Genomic DNA, 14,222 nt, shown 5'->3' on the forward strand with positions numbered 1-14,222 from the left:
CAATGGGGGAAAAGTTCTGCGATTTCGCGCAAAAGATTAGCTTTTTATTGTTTCACTTTAATGCAGACGATGAGTCCTTTCCGAGTCAGATTCCAAGACTCGTTCCATTTCATAACGGGGAAGGCCTCTTATCCGACTTCATAATTTTGCAGCCTCGCTCAGTGCTCTGCTGTCGCTAGCCTCACCAGCCATGCACATTCTTCCCTGCTCTTTCTCCTCCAAGCTTAGTGCTTTTAACTTTCAACCTCCCCGTAATCCTGCGACCAGGTTTCCCTGTCCTGGTCACCAAATGCTCCGTATCTTATGTGCTAAGAGAACCGGCAAGAGGAGATACCCATCGGAGAAGAAGAAGCTAAAATCCAAGCATAAAGAAATTCTCAAAGACTTGAAGGATGAGAACAAGTTTGAGGGTACATGGAGGCTTTATAAGCTCGGGGTTCCAATTGATAAGGATCCTGGCAAGGATTTTCTCGATGTTTCAGATGGGCTTCTTGAAGAGATTGCCAAAGTTCTTGAGTTCCCGGTAAGTTCTGAGTTTTCAGGGGTGTCTTTTTTCTCAAGTTCGAGTGGATGAAAAATATGAAGTCCTTAAGAGCTCTCTCTCGGGTAAATTCTATTATTTAAAGTTCTTTTGTGTAGCCTTAATGTCCGGTATCTTGTCAGTTAATTTTCTCTTGTTATGTACACTATTTGCTTTGCCTTTGTTATAGTTGTTTTGCTTTAAACCTCAGCGACGTGGAAGCATTCGAAGTTATGATAACATTCAAATTTCAATTCTTGTGCCAGGTTGCTTCATTGTTACCACGTGAAGCTTTCTCGGTTGTTCGGAAATCATTTGATGCCAGGAAGGTTTGTTCAATGCTGCACTGGCCCACAGATGTGTTTATTGAATTATCTATCATTCTATCTTGCTAAATTAATCATTAAAAAAGAATCTTGAGCAAGATGTTAATAGATGTTGAGGGTGCTATAGTAACTGAAAAGTTTTTTAGGCTTACAACTTTTTCATGATTTAGTTTTCTAATGAAAATATGTGCTCTTTAAACTGCATTTAGTTGTAAGAATAATTTTGAACTCTATTGTCCTGATTTTAGTACATCCCTTTTTTTGGGGGGGGGGGGGGAGTTTTTCACCAGTGATTAGTTATGGGCATTATAGATTTCAGAGCATCTTCAGATTTCGATAGTTCTTGTGTATGTATATTAGTTTTACTTTTGTGTTAAACCGGCATGCATCTATATGACGAAATGAAAAGTGTAAAACATGGATGCCAAATGGACTAAGTGAAAGCCTGCATGTGCACTCAAGTAGACAGAAATTGTGCAGCAGTTGTTTGATTTTCCTTATCGTGAAATCATTGTCTCATCTGTTTTCAGGTTGTAATAAGTTGTTGATTTGAAGTGCACTTATTTTGTTTCACTGATTCCTTTTAGAAATTAAAGGAGCCCAAATTTGTGCATACTGTGGACATGGATGTAAAAAAACTCCTCAATCTAGAGCCTCGAACTTGGGACTTCATTTCTCGGCTAGAGCCTAAAGTTGGCCTTGTAGAGCATGTGCATGATGGAAGAGTTTTGGGTGATTTGACGAGTATAATACACGATTACAAAGATCATGATGAAGATGCAGCAACAAATATAGACAGAAATAACATTTTCTCAGGAGATTTGTACCAAATCCGAGGAACTAGGAAACCAAAAATTGCAGTAGTGGGTGGCGGGCCTTCAGGTCTTTTTGCTACTCTTGTTCTTGCTGAGCTTGGTGCAGAGGTAACATTGATGGAGAGAGGCCAGGCTGTTGAAAAAAGGGGGCGTGATATTGGTGCTCTGGTTGTTCGTCGGATTTTAGAAACAGAAAGCAACTTCTGCTTTGGGGAGGTTGTGCCTTGCCTCTGGATTTGCTTCTTCAAAATGTTTTTGTTGTCATGGTACCTAGTAGATGTTTTATTCAAAATCGCATTCACTTCTGAGGTCTGGACATAAATTTTTGAACACTGCTTACAAAGTCATCCAATTTATTTCTTTTACTTTCAGTTGCTGAGAGATTGACATATTCTTGTCAAATATACAGATTAATCAAAAAATTAGCATATTGGAGTACTGTGTTGTACCATAAGCCTCGTGTATAACTCATAAGCGGCTGTGAATACACAGATAGACACACCTAAGAACTACTAAAATGCATATTAAATTCATCATGAACCGCATAATGAGTTAATTCATGGCCTCATTTGTGATTTTGCTCTATCTTTTTTGTTATCTCACTAGCGTCTCATCTTAGTTTGATTATTTATTCACTTTACCAAGGACTTATTTGTGGCAGGGTGGTGCAGGTACCTGGAGTGATGGGAAACTGGTAACTAGAATCGGACGAAATAGTGGCAGTGTTCTTGCGGTTAGTGTATGCCTTACATATATGAAGTAGATATGTGCATTTCATGTATGTGTCTCTATCTAGCCCTTTTTTCTCGCAGGTCTTCTGATAAATGGTACTGAATGGTTTTTCTGAAACCCAAATATTGATAGTAATTATTAGTGTGAACTCAAGTAATAAAGAATACTGTCACCTATATTTGTGTTGATAGACCACTATACGAACTTTGCACTCTTCCAGCATTTATAATAGCTTCTCATGGGCGTAAAAGGTATGGCTTGTTGCCTTTTGACAAAAGAGATAAATTGAGTGTTTCCCCCACCAAAAGCACTGCATAGCGTTCGATGTTTTGTCTAGGCATTTGTCTTCTGTCTAAGTCACTGGTCCCATTATTATATACAGTTTGAAACATAAATTTTTGCTTTTACTCCTGAATAGATTTTTCCTTTTTGTTTTTCTCCAACTTGTATGACTTATTTCAATGGCTGACTTAATGTCTTCATTTAGGTAATGAGAACTCTGGTGCAGTTTGGAGCTCCCCAAAACATATTAGTTGATGGGAAGCCCCATTTAGGAACAGATAGATTGGTTCCGTTGCTTCGCAACTTTCGGCAACATCTGCTAGAGTTGGGCGTTAGTTTCCTTCCTAGCCTCTTTATATTGAAAATACATGCATATGAAATTGCTCTTTTGTCTGCAACGACCGAGACCAAGTGACAATGTTTTGGTGCTTAGGTCTCCATCAAGTTTGGGGCCAGAGTAGACGATATAATCATTGAAGATGGACATGTGCTGGGGGTTATGGTATCTGACTCGACTGATAGATTACAAGCAAACAGCCAGAAGATGGAATATGATGCAGTTATTTTGGCTGTTGGCCATTCTGCTCGTGATACATATCAAATGCTTCTTTCTCATAATGTGGTTTTGGAACCAAAAGATTTTGCCGTGAGTTTCTATACATGTGATCTTTCAATCTGCACTTCAATGTAGTAGCATGTTGATGCTTATCTGTTTGCGTATAGATGAGTTTACTTCGTCTGATTATCTGCCTGTTAGAAGATTGTAGCTTTTCTCCCTCTACATTTAAGAGATTCCACTGAGAGTGATTTTGTGTTGTTTTTGCGGTGCTTCATTTACCTCTTCCACTTGGGATGGGGCTAGTTTGACACTCAAGGTTTCAACATTCTGCTGTATTGATCTATCATGTAACATAGAGGTACAATACCCAAGTATGACTTGACAAAACCTGGGGTTCTTAGGAAATTAGTTGACATTTCATTGGCAGAGAGGAACTTGTCCTGCACAAGTGAGGACCTTTTTCCATTGGATGCTTCTATGTATCACATCATTGTGGTTGATTGAGAGCTGCACAATTTCTTAACATTTTCAAGAACCTTGATGGATTGACACTGGTTCCTTTGTTTGTGTTGGTGGAAACGGAACAATAGATGCTGTTACCTAGTGCAATGGCTCTTACCAGAAAGTATTTTCATTGGGCCAGTTTACAATACTTAAACTGATCAAATAGGGTTTTCTAAAATTTGTTAGCATTTCTGTTTTGTTGTTGTTGGGAATTGTTGCACTAGCATCCATATGTTGGCCCATCTGAACTTATTCTTTCGAATAGAATTATATTATTAGATATTGTGGTGTTTGTCTCAAAAATAATGTGTCTTGTTTTCTTTTGTTGTTTATTATTAACAGGTAGGACTGCGGATTGAGCATCCTCAAGAACTAATAAACAGCATACAGGTTAATACGTATTCAAATTCGGACCAACACATATTGCATTGGTTGAACTTGCAATTTTACATTGATTTGCTCTGTAGTGGTAGAAAATTTTTATTTTATTATCAAATCTTTTTAATATCATGATTTATTTTCTATTTTTTGTTTTGATCATGACACAAATTTATTCATATATATGTTCAGTATTCTGAATTGGCCTCTGAGGTTCGTAGTGGACGGGGTAGAGTGCCAGTGGCAGATTACAAAGTTGCCAACTACTTTCATGAAGAGGATAGTCGTGATTTATCTAACTATGGGATGGCAAATCGTAGTTGCTACTCTTTCTGCATGTGTCCAGGTGGGCAGGTATGTTTCCTCATTTAATTTCCGTATCATATGATTGATTGGAACATGAACTATATTATTTCATCAACAGCTACATTGGAGTGCAAGATGCTTACTTATAGGTCTAGTCATTCATCATAGTCAGAATAGACAAGCTAACTTATTGACGTAAATGCATCACTGCGTAACACATACTGTAATGGTCTGGTATGGAAAATTTCTTATTCATAGAGCCGGGGGTGCATTTAGTTGCCCTGAGATTATGAGCTCAAAACTAATACTGATTATTTTTAATTTGCGTGGGACATAACATGTCAAATGTAGTGGACTGGAAGTTTACCATGGAAAATTTGAAATTTGTAGGTGGTTCTCACCAGCACAAATCCATCTGAACTATGCATCAATGGCATGTCATTCTCTCGGCGAGCATCTAGGTGGGCAAATGCTGCACTTGTGGTGACAGTCACAATGAAGGATTTTGAAGCTTTAAATTATTATGGGCCTCTTGCAGGTGTCGAATTTCAGGTAGGTCTCACAAAATCCATGCTTAGTACTCTTGTTCTCTTAAGTATTTTAAAAAGAAATATCATTTCTTTTATTTTCTCTTTCATGTCTATATTTACCAAGTGGAGCAAAATAAATTATGGGACTTCCTTGTTCATGTTGCCATAGTAAACCTAATGTTGAAACCCATAAGTGATGTTTTAATTCTCTAGTAATCAAATTATGTAGTTTAAAAATCTTCAACCTCTTTCTTTTTCAAAACTGCCGATATACAAAATGATTCGTGCTTCTTTGCCAACTATATAGCAGAGTCCAAAATTTAAACTTACAGAATCAATGTTGCATCTAATACTTCTATTGTTCAGAAAGAGTTTGAGCAAAGAGCTGCCACAATGGGAGGGGGAAACTTTACAGTGCCTGTCCAGACAGTGACTGACTTTTTGGAAGGGAAGCTATCTGGTAAATGTTTCAAACTTTATCCTTCATTTGTTATTTGCAGAACTAAGTTTAACTTAGCTAACTTGTTTGTTCCAGTGACATCGGTGCCTCCATCAAGTTATCGTTTGGGTGTGAAGGCAGTAAATCTTCATCAGTTATTTCCTGTTCACATAACAGAGGCTTTACAGCATTCAATTGTAGCATTTGACAAGGAGGTTGGCTACACTCTTCCACTCTAATACTTCAGTGCCCTCTTGAAAATTATCTGTTCTAATTACCAAGCACAATTTTTTTCCTGAACTTCCCGTTTCAGTTGCCAGGATTTATCTCTAAAGAGGCACTCCTTCATGGTGTAGAGGTAATAAGATGCTTTTACTTTCCTAAATTTTTTTTTATTTTTATTGTTTTTAAAAATCTTTGTACAATGATGCTTGTGTCGATAATATTAATCTTATCGGAATGGATAAAGTCTGTTTTAAATTGTCCCATGACGCACACATGCACATGCATGCCCACAGTAGTTCACAGATTTGGGCTCTATATGCAGTCAGCAATGAAAATTTCTGCAAGATTTGACTTCTTCACTTCTAAGTTACACTCTTTCCATGTCAATGTTTTCACTCCAGACTAGGACCAGTTCTCCTATCCAAATTCCACGCAATGCTGACACTTATGAAAGCACATCTCTGAAAGGTCTTTACCCAGTTGGCGAAGGAGCAGGTTATGCTGGTGGAATCATTAGTGCAGCAGTGGATGGAATGTATGCCGGATTTGCTATGGCAAAAAACTTCGGGTTATTTCATGGTGACATTGAGTCTGTTCTGGGCAAAGCTCAGAATGTTGGATTTGTCAAGTACTAGGCATCATCTGACTCTTGCTCAGTTTTACCCGCTAGTATTGCCAGGTGCACAAGTTTACAGGTGATATTCTCCAAATTGCTGTGGATAGTGGAATTGGATCGATTATCCCAGTCTCATCACCGTGTATTTGAGGTAGTGAAATAACGCTTCTTGGGTAAAACTAGTCTTTTTTCAAGAGATTGTTATTAATTCTTCAGTAAAACACGACATGGATATTTACTAGCCATCACATAATTGAAATTGCAAACAATGCACCTATCACTGATAAGTCCATCCACAATTCCATATATTATGTTCATTCGAGGAACTTCGAATAAGCTTTGTCAATTCCTTTTTCTTTCCTCCAAGTCATCGGGAAAACCATAGGTTGTATTTTGAAGCCTCTTTTTCCTCTTGTGCTTGTGCAGCAGGTGTAAAAAGTTCCGTGATTAGTTTTGGACGATTTTGATCTGAGGCATGATGCACTGAGGTAATCATAACCCTAGGAACAATTTTGATCGACCGCTTTCTTTTTCCCAGTGATCTTGGCATAAATTGAGAAGCATAAAGAGAGACTTCCTTGCCGTTTGAATGTTGAAGCTTATAACTACAACCTCAGATTCTGAACATTTGACTTGGTAGCTGTAACTTCAGGTGCCCATCAATTTGGTTAGTTAATGATCATTTTATAGGTAGCCCTTGATATATAACTTCAAGCATAGGAAATGCTATTAAAATAGTTCATTTTGTCTATGGTTTATGTTTTTAGGCGGACTAAATAGGTATACTTTTTAGTGGGGCCCATCTAGTAAACTTAATGAATTTTCGTTTCTTTGGCTTGGCATGCCAAAGAATCACTTTGTGCTAGGAGTCATTTAAAAATTCTACTTCCTTGTAAAAGCTTTTGATTGGTTAATCAATGAAAGAACCTATAATATTGAGACGAAATAAGTGAATACTAGACAACTTGATATCTTAAAGCCAATGAACGTGGTCACCATAAAAAACAAAGTCTGTCGCCGAAAGTTATATATTCCTCTAATCATGAAGAATAATAATTTATTACTTATGCCATATATATATTTATATATTTGTAGTACATTATATCACGGCATGGCATAATGGCCCTGTCCGTTGTTTATCTTTATGACGGCATGTGCAAACGAAATGTATGCTTTTGTTGAGCTCATGGGTTAGCCTCTTTCTTTTCTATTCGTTGGCTCTTGTGATGTTGAGTGAATCAGCCTGAGTAATTATACTGTAAATATGCTTGAAAGATTATGTATGTTATAATATTTAAGAAAATATATATATCAGTACCTATTTTCTTATCATTAGTATGTTGCAGTAATTTTTATGCATTTATTTTATCTATTAGGATATGAAACGTACGGAAGGTATCATCTGAAGTAAAAGCTCAAATCCAAATGATGCCTTTATGGGTATTTAGTAATAAGAAGCTCATTTAATACCCATAATGTTACTGAATTGAAGATAATGCCCCCACAAGAAAAGAACATGTTATAACTGCTTTGTTTTTCCTTTTGTTAATTAGGACCGACATGGTATCCAATGCAATGGCAATATTACCCAAAAAAAACAAAAACAAAATCGGTGGGAACTTGCATTTTTCTATGTGGGAAAGGACAAAGGAGGAGTTCATGATTCTTATTTTTATTAGAGTTTTGAGGAAGCTAATATAGTCACATGGTCTTGCTACATGGCACACCATGATACGTGTCTCAAAAGCATAGCACAAAGGATTAACAAGTTGCTTTTGTCGACCAAGATCGATGAGTTTAATTAAAGAAAAATAAATCTGCCAACCCTTGTTATGGTTGGTGGCATCGTCTTCAACCCTAGTGGTGACTCTGACAGAGAGAGAGGACAGCGGAGAGGCAAGGCATATGCATGAAGCCTGAGAATTTTATGACACGGGACAGTGTTGTCCTGAGATTACAAGACCAATCCAAGTGTGGAATGGCTCTGAAATTACAAATTAGTCTATCTTCTCTTTTACAGAATGATTGGTTTACTTGCATCTTGTTCTCTATAATTCTGTGGTATTCTCCTATATATATATATATATATATATATATATATATATATCAAACTTTAGTTGCCACTTACCTGATCTTAGGGATCAAGATTTAACTTTGTCAACGAATGAAGTAGACGCCAGCACCAGGACACCATTAATGAATAAGTTTTAAGCGGAGGGATTTAAAGTTAGGCTCAAACTATATACTTCTTTTCATTTTTAATACTGAAACTTATCATTGCATGATGTTTACTTGTGAGACTTTTTAATGAATGATTACTTACGTGGAACTGCACAGTTTTTTTCTCGTTATCGTGACAAAAGTTAGATCTAGTTGAAGATGTCAGCCCCTTACACTACAAGAAACCAAAATCTAAATCCCATAAAAAAATATATTTTAATATTTGACAGTGTTTAAACGTAATTATTTCTGATAAAAAGATACATATGCAATGTGTATGTTTTGGTCAATGAATACTGAATGCTTGTGTTTCCTCATTCTACAAACTCACGATCTTTCTCTTTGTAACCCCTGAAAGTGAGTATGTTTGATCTGAAAAATTAATCCAACTCAACATTAGCGAGTTTCAGACAATATGGTTCATGTAAATCGATTTTTTTTCCCCCCAGTTCAGCTAACTTTTGACAATGAAGTACTATGAAAAATGAAAGTGAACCATATATAAAACAACATTTCACGTAAGCTTTGGGTCACATCCATCATCCATCAAACTGCTTAATTGCTATCAGTTAAATATGATTGCTATGTCATCAAAATTGTCCCTCTATGTCAGCTTTGCATTATTAACAATCAAACCCATTATGGATTATATTATCTCAACAAATAGTAATTTAATACTTTGGCATTCAGTTATATGTATTTTTTATTAAAAAAAAACAATTAAAATGTTCATCTTTTCCGTAAGTTCTTTATTGGTCGAGTTGTGTCTATTTGTCTAATTCCGTATTGTTTAGTCTTGCGTTTTTGTTTTTCCTTCTGGCTTCTTACTAAAGGCGCCCATGAATTTATCTATTGCCCCAAAAAAAAAAAACTCAATAATGGTCACAAATCACAATCCCAAAACAATAATCATCGTTTTTAATTACAATAAATATGCAATACTTTATAGGAAAAAAATTAACCGGTCTATGGAAAGCTATTTCTTTTATAAATTATATGGTGTTTGGTATTTAAATATTATTGAGTCCAAAGGGTGCAATCATTAAGCTTACTTTAAAATATACGTATTGAAATTGAAAATCTTTCACCTTAAGCCTAATTATCATTGATCTCCTATTAGTGACTTAAATTAAAATCTTGTATTGCTTGACTAACAAACCAATATTATTTTAAAACTCAAGTTAAAATTCTTCATGTTAAATTTTCAAAAAAATAAATAAATAAATTCATGGTCGACTATTTTTATAAATAATATAAAATATCCGAACCTCATTTTGGAGAAATCTTCACAGGATATATTGTAAAATTGTGAACCACTAAACCTAGGTAACAGGGTTGGCAGAGGACAGTTGACAAGTTACCATATAGTGATGACAATACTAAAGAAATATTCTATAATATTGAGAATATTAAATTAGAAGAATTGTTAAAGATATATTACATGCAATTGGAGAAACTGCACTCATGAGTTGCTTGCATTCAAAAACCTAAGTTTTCATATATTTTTAAATAATAAATTTTATAAAGAAGATCTCTATTATTTTCAATCTTTAATATAAAACTTAGTTAATTTAGAGTAATTAAAAAACTTAAATAAATTATTTTAAAATATTTATATTTATTGTTTTTTAGTATTTCCTATTTGTTGATAAGAGGAAAGATGGCTGAGGCGTTTTGTATGTAGCGGTGAGGGCAGTTAGGTCTGCAAGTCAAAGTGTAGGACAGGAAGTGAAAAGGTCAAAAGTAAGAACTAAAATTTCACGGATAAAAAAAGCTAATAATTCTGGAAACTAGTATCTGTCGTTCATTAAATTAAAATTTTTACTATTTGCTTTATCCTTTGATTTTGACCTCTCTTTTTATCATCCCAGGGTGTCACCTCCAGTCCTCCACCTTGTCTTTTCATGTTCTGCCTCTTGACTCCCATCCCCATCGTTGTTTGAAGCTAGCTAGGATACGCGTCAATAATTGAGATAAATATCTCACATGTTTATTTTATATTTTGTAAATTGTAAATTACACTTCAAAAATTACTTTAAGAAGATGACAAATTTAAAAGTTAGAAAATAATTAAAAAATAGTTCTTGATATAATATTTTATAAATATAGGTAAATAATTAAAATGCTCTTATATAAGAACAGATAATGATAAGTATTGAATAACAAAAGACAAAAAATATATTGACAATAATAAATTATTTATTAATAAGTTGTGAACTAATAATAACAAGTATTGAACAGCTAATAACAAAAAATATATTACTAATGACAATGTATTTTTATAAATAATATAAAATATCCCAACCTTCTGGAGAAATCTTCACATGATATATTGTAAAATTGTGAACCACTAAACCTAGATAACAGGGTGTGGCAGAGGACAGTTGACAAGTTACCGTATAGTGATGACAACACTAAAGAAATATTCTATAATACTACCCGATCCTTAATATAAGATATTATTTAATTTTTATTTTGGTCCTAAATATAAAATCCTAATCAACTTTGTTTCTCATATTTATGTATTTTTTTCCAACATAATCATTTAAATAATAGTAGTTCTAGTCAATACACTTGATTAGCAGGATATTTTAGAAAAAATAACATTTATTTATCACAAATAACTAACTTAAATTCTTTTCTTAATTTACTCAAATTAGTCAACTAGTTCTTATATTTATGATCAGAGGTAATATTGAGAATGTTAAACTAGAAAAATTGTTAAAGATATATTACATGCAATTGGAAAAACAGCGCTCATGAGTTGCTCGCATTCAAAAACCTAAGTCTTCATATATTTTTAAGTAAATAAATTTTATAAAAGAAGATCTTTATTATTTTTTATCCTTACTATAAAACACAGATAACTAATTTGAAGTAATTAAGAAAACTAAATAAATTATTTTAAAATACTTATATTTTGTTTTTCAAACTAATATATCTTACTTATAAAAAGATATATAATCTAATGCTATTGATATATATATATATTTTAGACATCATACTACTTTCAATCCTAATTATAAGACCTAATTGACTAATTTGAGGAGATTAAGGAAATAAGTTAAGTTGGTCATTTGTACTAAATAGGTATTGTCATTCATAAAATATCTTTGCTAATCAACTACTATCACTGGTCCTAATTATAAGAGCTAATTGACTAATTTGAGGAGATTAAAGAAATAGCTTAAGTTAATTATTTGTAATAAATAGGTATTGTTTTTCCTAAAATATTCTTACTAATCAAGTGTATTGATTAGACCTACCATTATTAGAAGGATTACCTTAGAAAAAAATACATAAATATAAGAGACAAAGTGGATTGGGGTCTTGTAATTAGGAACAAACTAAAAGTTAAATGAGGTCTCATATTAAGGACCGGAGGTAGTATATGGTTAAAACTATCATTATTAGAAGGATTACCTTGAAAAAAAGTATAAATATGAGAAACAAAGTGGATTGGGATATTATGTTTAAAACCAAAATAAAAATCAAACAATATCTTATATTAAGAATCAGAGATAACATAATATAATTAAATATATTTTTATTTTCTCATATTAATAAACTGAGTCTTACATTATTTTTTATTCTAATTATAAAACTTCATCTATATTCTCATGGAATCGTTTTGTACGCTGCTGCGAGGGCAGTTGGGTCTGTAAGTCAAAGCGCAGGACAGGAAGGGAAAAAAGTCAAAAGTAAGAACAAAGATTTCACAGAGAAAAAAGCCAATAATTCTAGAAACTAGGATCTGTCGTCCATTAACTTAAATGAAAATTTTTACAATTGCTTCATCCTTTGACCGCCCTTTTCATCATCCCAGGATGTCACCTCCACCTTGTCTTTTCATGTTCTCCCCTGCCCAGCTCTCACTCTTGACTCCCATTCCCATCGTTGTTTGAAGCTAGCTAGCATGCGCGTAAATTGAGGTAAATATCTCACGTATTTATTTCATATTTTATATTCTTTTTGTTTTAAATATAAATTTTTTATATATATTAATATATGAATCTTATATTTAGAAGCAGAGGATTAAGTTGTAAGTTGTAAATTATGTTTTAGAAATTATTTTAAGAAAATACAAATAAAAACTAAAAAAAGTGATATTTCAAATAAGGTATTTAAGAGTTGAAAATAATAATAAAAAAGTAATATTTGATATAATATTTTGCAAATGTAGTTAAATGACTAAAATACATTTACATGAAAAAGTTTATTAACGAGTTTTAAACTAGCAATAACAAGTGTTGAATAGTAAATGACAAGAAATATATTAACAATAATAAATTATTTATTAACAAGTTGTGAACCTGTAATGACAAGTGTTGAATAGCTAATGACAAAAAATGTATTAGCAATGACAAGTTTGATAATTTTTTTAAAATATGATACAAAAATATTTTAGCCATTTAACTACATTGCAAAATATCAGATCAAGTACTACTTCATTCTTTATCATTTTCAACTCTTACGTGCCTAAATTGGAAGATGATAATTTTACAGTTCTTTTTTAAAAAAATTTTCCAATCATTTTTGAAGATTTTAATTGTTTACAAACAAGTTGCTACTTACAGTCCTAATTATAAAACATCATTTGTAGATTATAAATAAAATTTCATAATTAGGATAGGAGGTAGTGAAGAAAGTTGAAAAATATAATTGCTAATTGCGAAATATTCGTCAAAAATATTGATGACACTAAATTAATGATCATGAATTATAAATTATAAATTATAAATAATATGATGACGTATGCAAGAGGTTTATCTAATTCTGGATAACATTGAATCTTATTGTTATCATTATAGTTTAGCCAACCTCAAATTTGCACAAAAGTATAACATCGAGTCATCTTGTTATCATGTGGTTTTTAACTATCATGATTAAGCGTGGCCAAAAATAAGATCTTGAATGTAAAATAATAAAAATATGCAATGATAGAAGTTCAAGGAGAATCTCAAAAAAAATATCTTTAAATTTTAAAATTTTAAATCAATCTTGTTTATTATATTTTAATAACAACACATTTTTTCAGTCTTTTTTAACTTGAAATTTTAAAATTTTAGAGATATTTTTTAGGATTTTTCCAAAGCTTTTTTTTGCCTATGTTTTTTATTGGGAGCCTTCCAGACATATATTCAATATTTTAGAGAGAGATATATAATCCTAGAAAATATATAAGTCTTTATAACTTCACTACATTTTTTTATAAGGTCATTATAATTTTTACTGTTTTTTAAAAATGAGATCTATGCCTTTTTCATGTCTTTATAATTTCATATAATTTTTAATAATATTATTGTAGTTTCAGGCGACTAATTGAACAAACCTAGACAATCATAATTAAAACTTAGATAAAATTATAAAAATTTGATAAACAGAAAGAATTATAGGACCTAATTAAAAATTAGTAAAAAATAATTATTTTGGATACTCTGAAAAAGTTCATTTTTTAGGCCATGGGATCTCTGAGACGCTCAGTAATCAAAAGCAGGTTACGCGCTTAGGCGCGGGAAACAACTGTCCCTACTCTGTCCCTTTTATCAACCGAAAACCGTTTTTCTATTACTATTTTCTTTTTAAATTAAATGTTTATTTATTTTATTTTTAAAAACTAATTACTTAAAAAGGGGAAAAGGGAAAATTGCCTTCAATCTTGAAATCAATTTTATTGCTTTTTCTTAAAAATTTGTTATTTGGACAAATCGATTTCCTTCTCTCAATAACTGTCTCGCTTCCTGTTTCCTTTCACCCCCGCCATTCTCAA

At 32.7% G+C, this 14,222-nt stretch overlaps 1 protein-coding gene across 4 annotated transcripts; it reads left to right on the top strand.

Moving 5' to 3' along the window:
- The first annotated feature begins 220 nt into the window (after positions 1-220).
- LOC114749629 (uncharacterized protein Cbei_0202) lies at positions 221-8,261 on the top strand. 4 transcript variants are annotated; one of them, XM_028938155.1, is made up of 15 exons: positions 221-523; positions 787-849; positions 1,434-1,877; positions 2,323-2,394; positions 2,881-3,006; positions 3,109-3,321; positions 4,081-4,128; positions 4,309-4,470; positions 4,813-4,974; positions 5,319-5,412; positions 5,488-5,606; positions 5,705-5,749; positions 6,018-6,383; positions 6,659-6,720; positions 7,786-8,261. In XM_028938155.1, exons 1-13 carry the CDS (start codon positions 290-292, stop codon positions 6,249-6,251), a joined length of 2,016 nt encoding a protein of 671 aa, XP_028793988.1. In that variant the 5' UTR covers positions 221-289; the 3' UTR covers positions 6,252-6,383; positions 6,659-6,720; positions 7,786-8,261. The 4 variants fall into 4 exon arrangements, with proteins under 4 accessions (XP_028793988.1, XP_028793987.1, XP_028793989.1 ...); XM_028938154.1 differs by lacking the exon at positions 7,786-8,261 and having other exon boundaries at positions 6,659-7,097; XM_028938156.1 differs by lacking the exon at positions 7,786-8,261 and having other exon boundaries at positions 6,662-7,097.
- The last annotated feature ends 5,961 nt before the right edge of the window (positions 8,262-14,222 follow it).

This window comes from Neltuma alba, unplaced genomic scaffold (assembly GCF_004799145.2).
Source record: "Neltuma alba isolate B1F8T4 unplaced genomic scaffold, ASM479914v2 tig00006103_pilon, whole genome shotgun sequence".
Classification (NCBI taxonomy): Eukaryota; Viridiplantae; Streptophyta; class Magnoliopsida; order Fabales; family Fabaceae; genus Neltuma; species Neltuma alba.

What these genes read in the sequence shown, in the direction of transcription:
- LOC114749629 (XM_028938155.1), top strand. Translation starts at nt 290, where the DNA reads ATGCTCCGTATCTTATGTGCTAAGAGAACCGGCAAGAGGAGATACCCA. An exon ending in TTGCAGGTGTCGAATTTCAG is followed by an intron (nt 4,975 to 5,318) that starts GTAGGTCTCACA and finishes TCTATTGTTCAG; the next exon opens with AAAGAGTTTGAGCAAAGAGC. An exon ending in CACTCCTTCATGGTGTAGAG is followed by an intron (nt 5,750 to 6,017) that starts GTAATAAGATGC and finishes TTTTCACTCCAG; the next exon opens with ACTAGGACCAGTTCTCCTAT.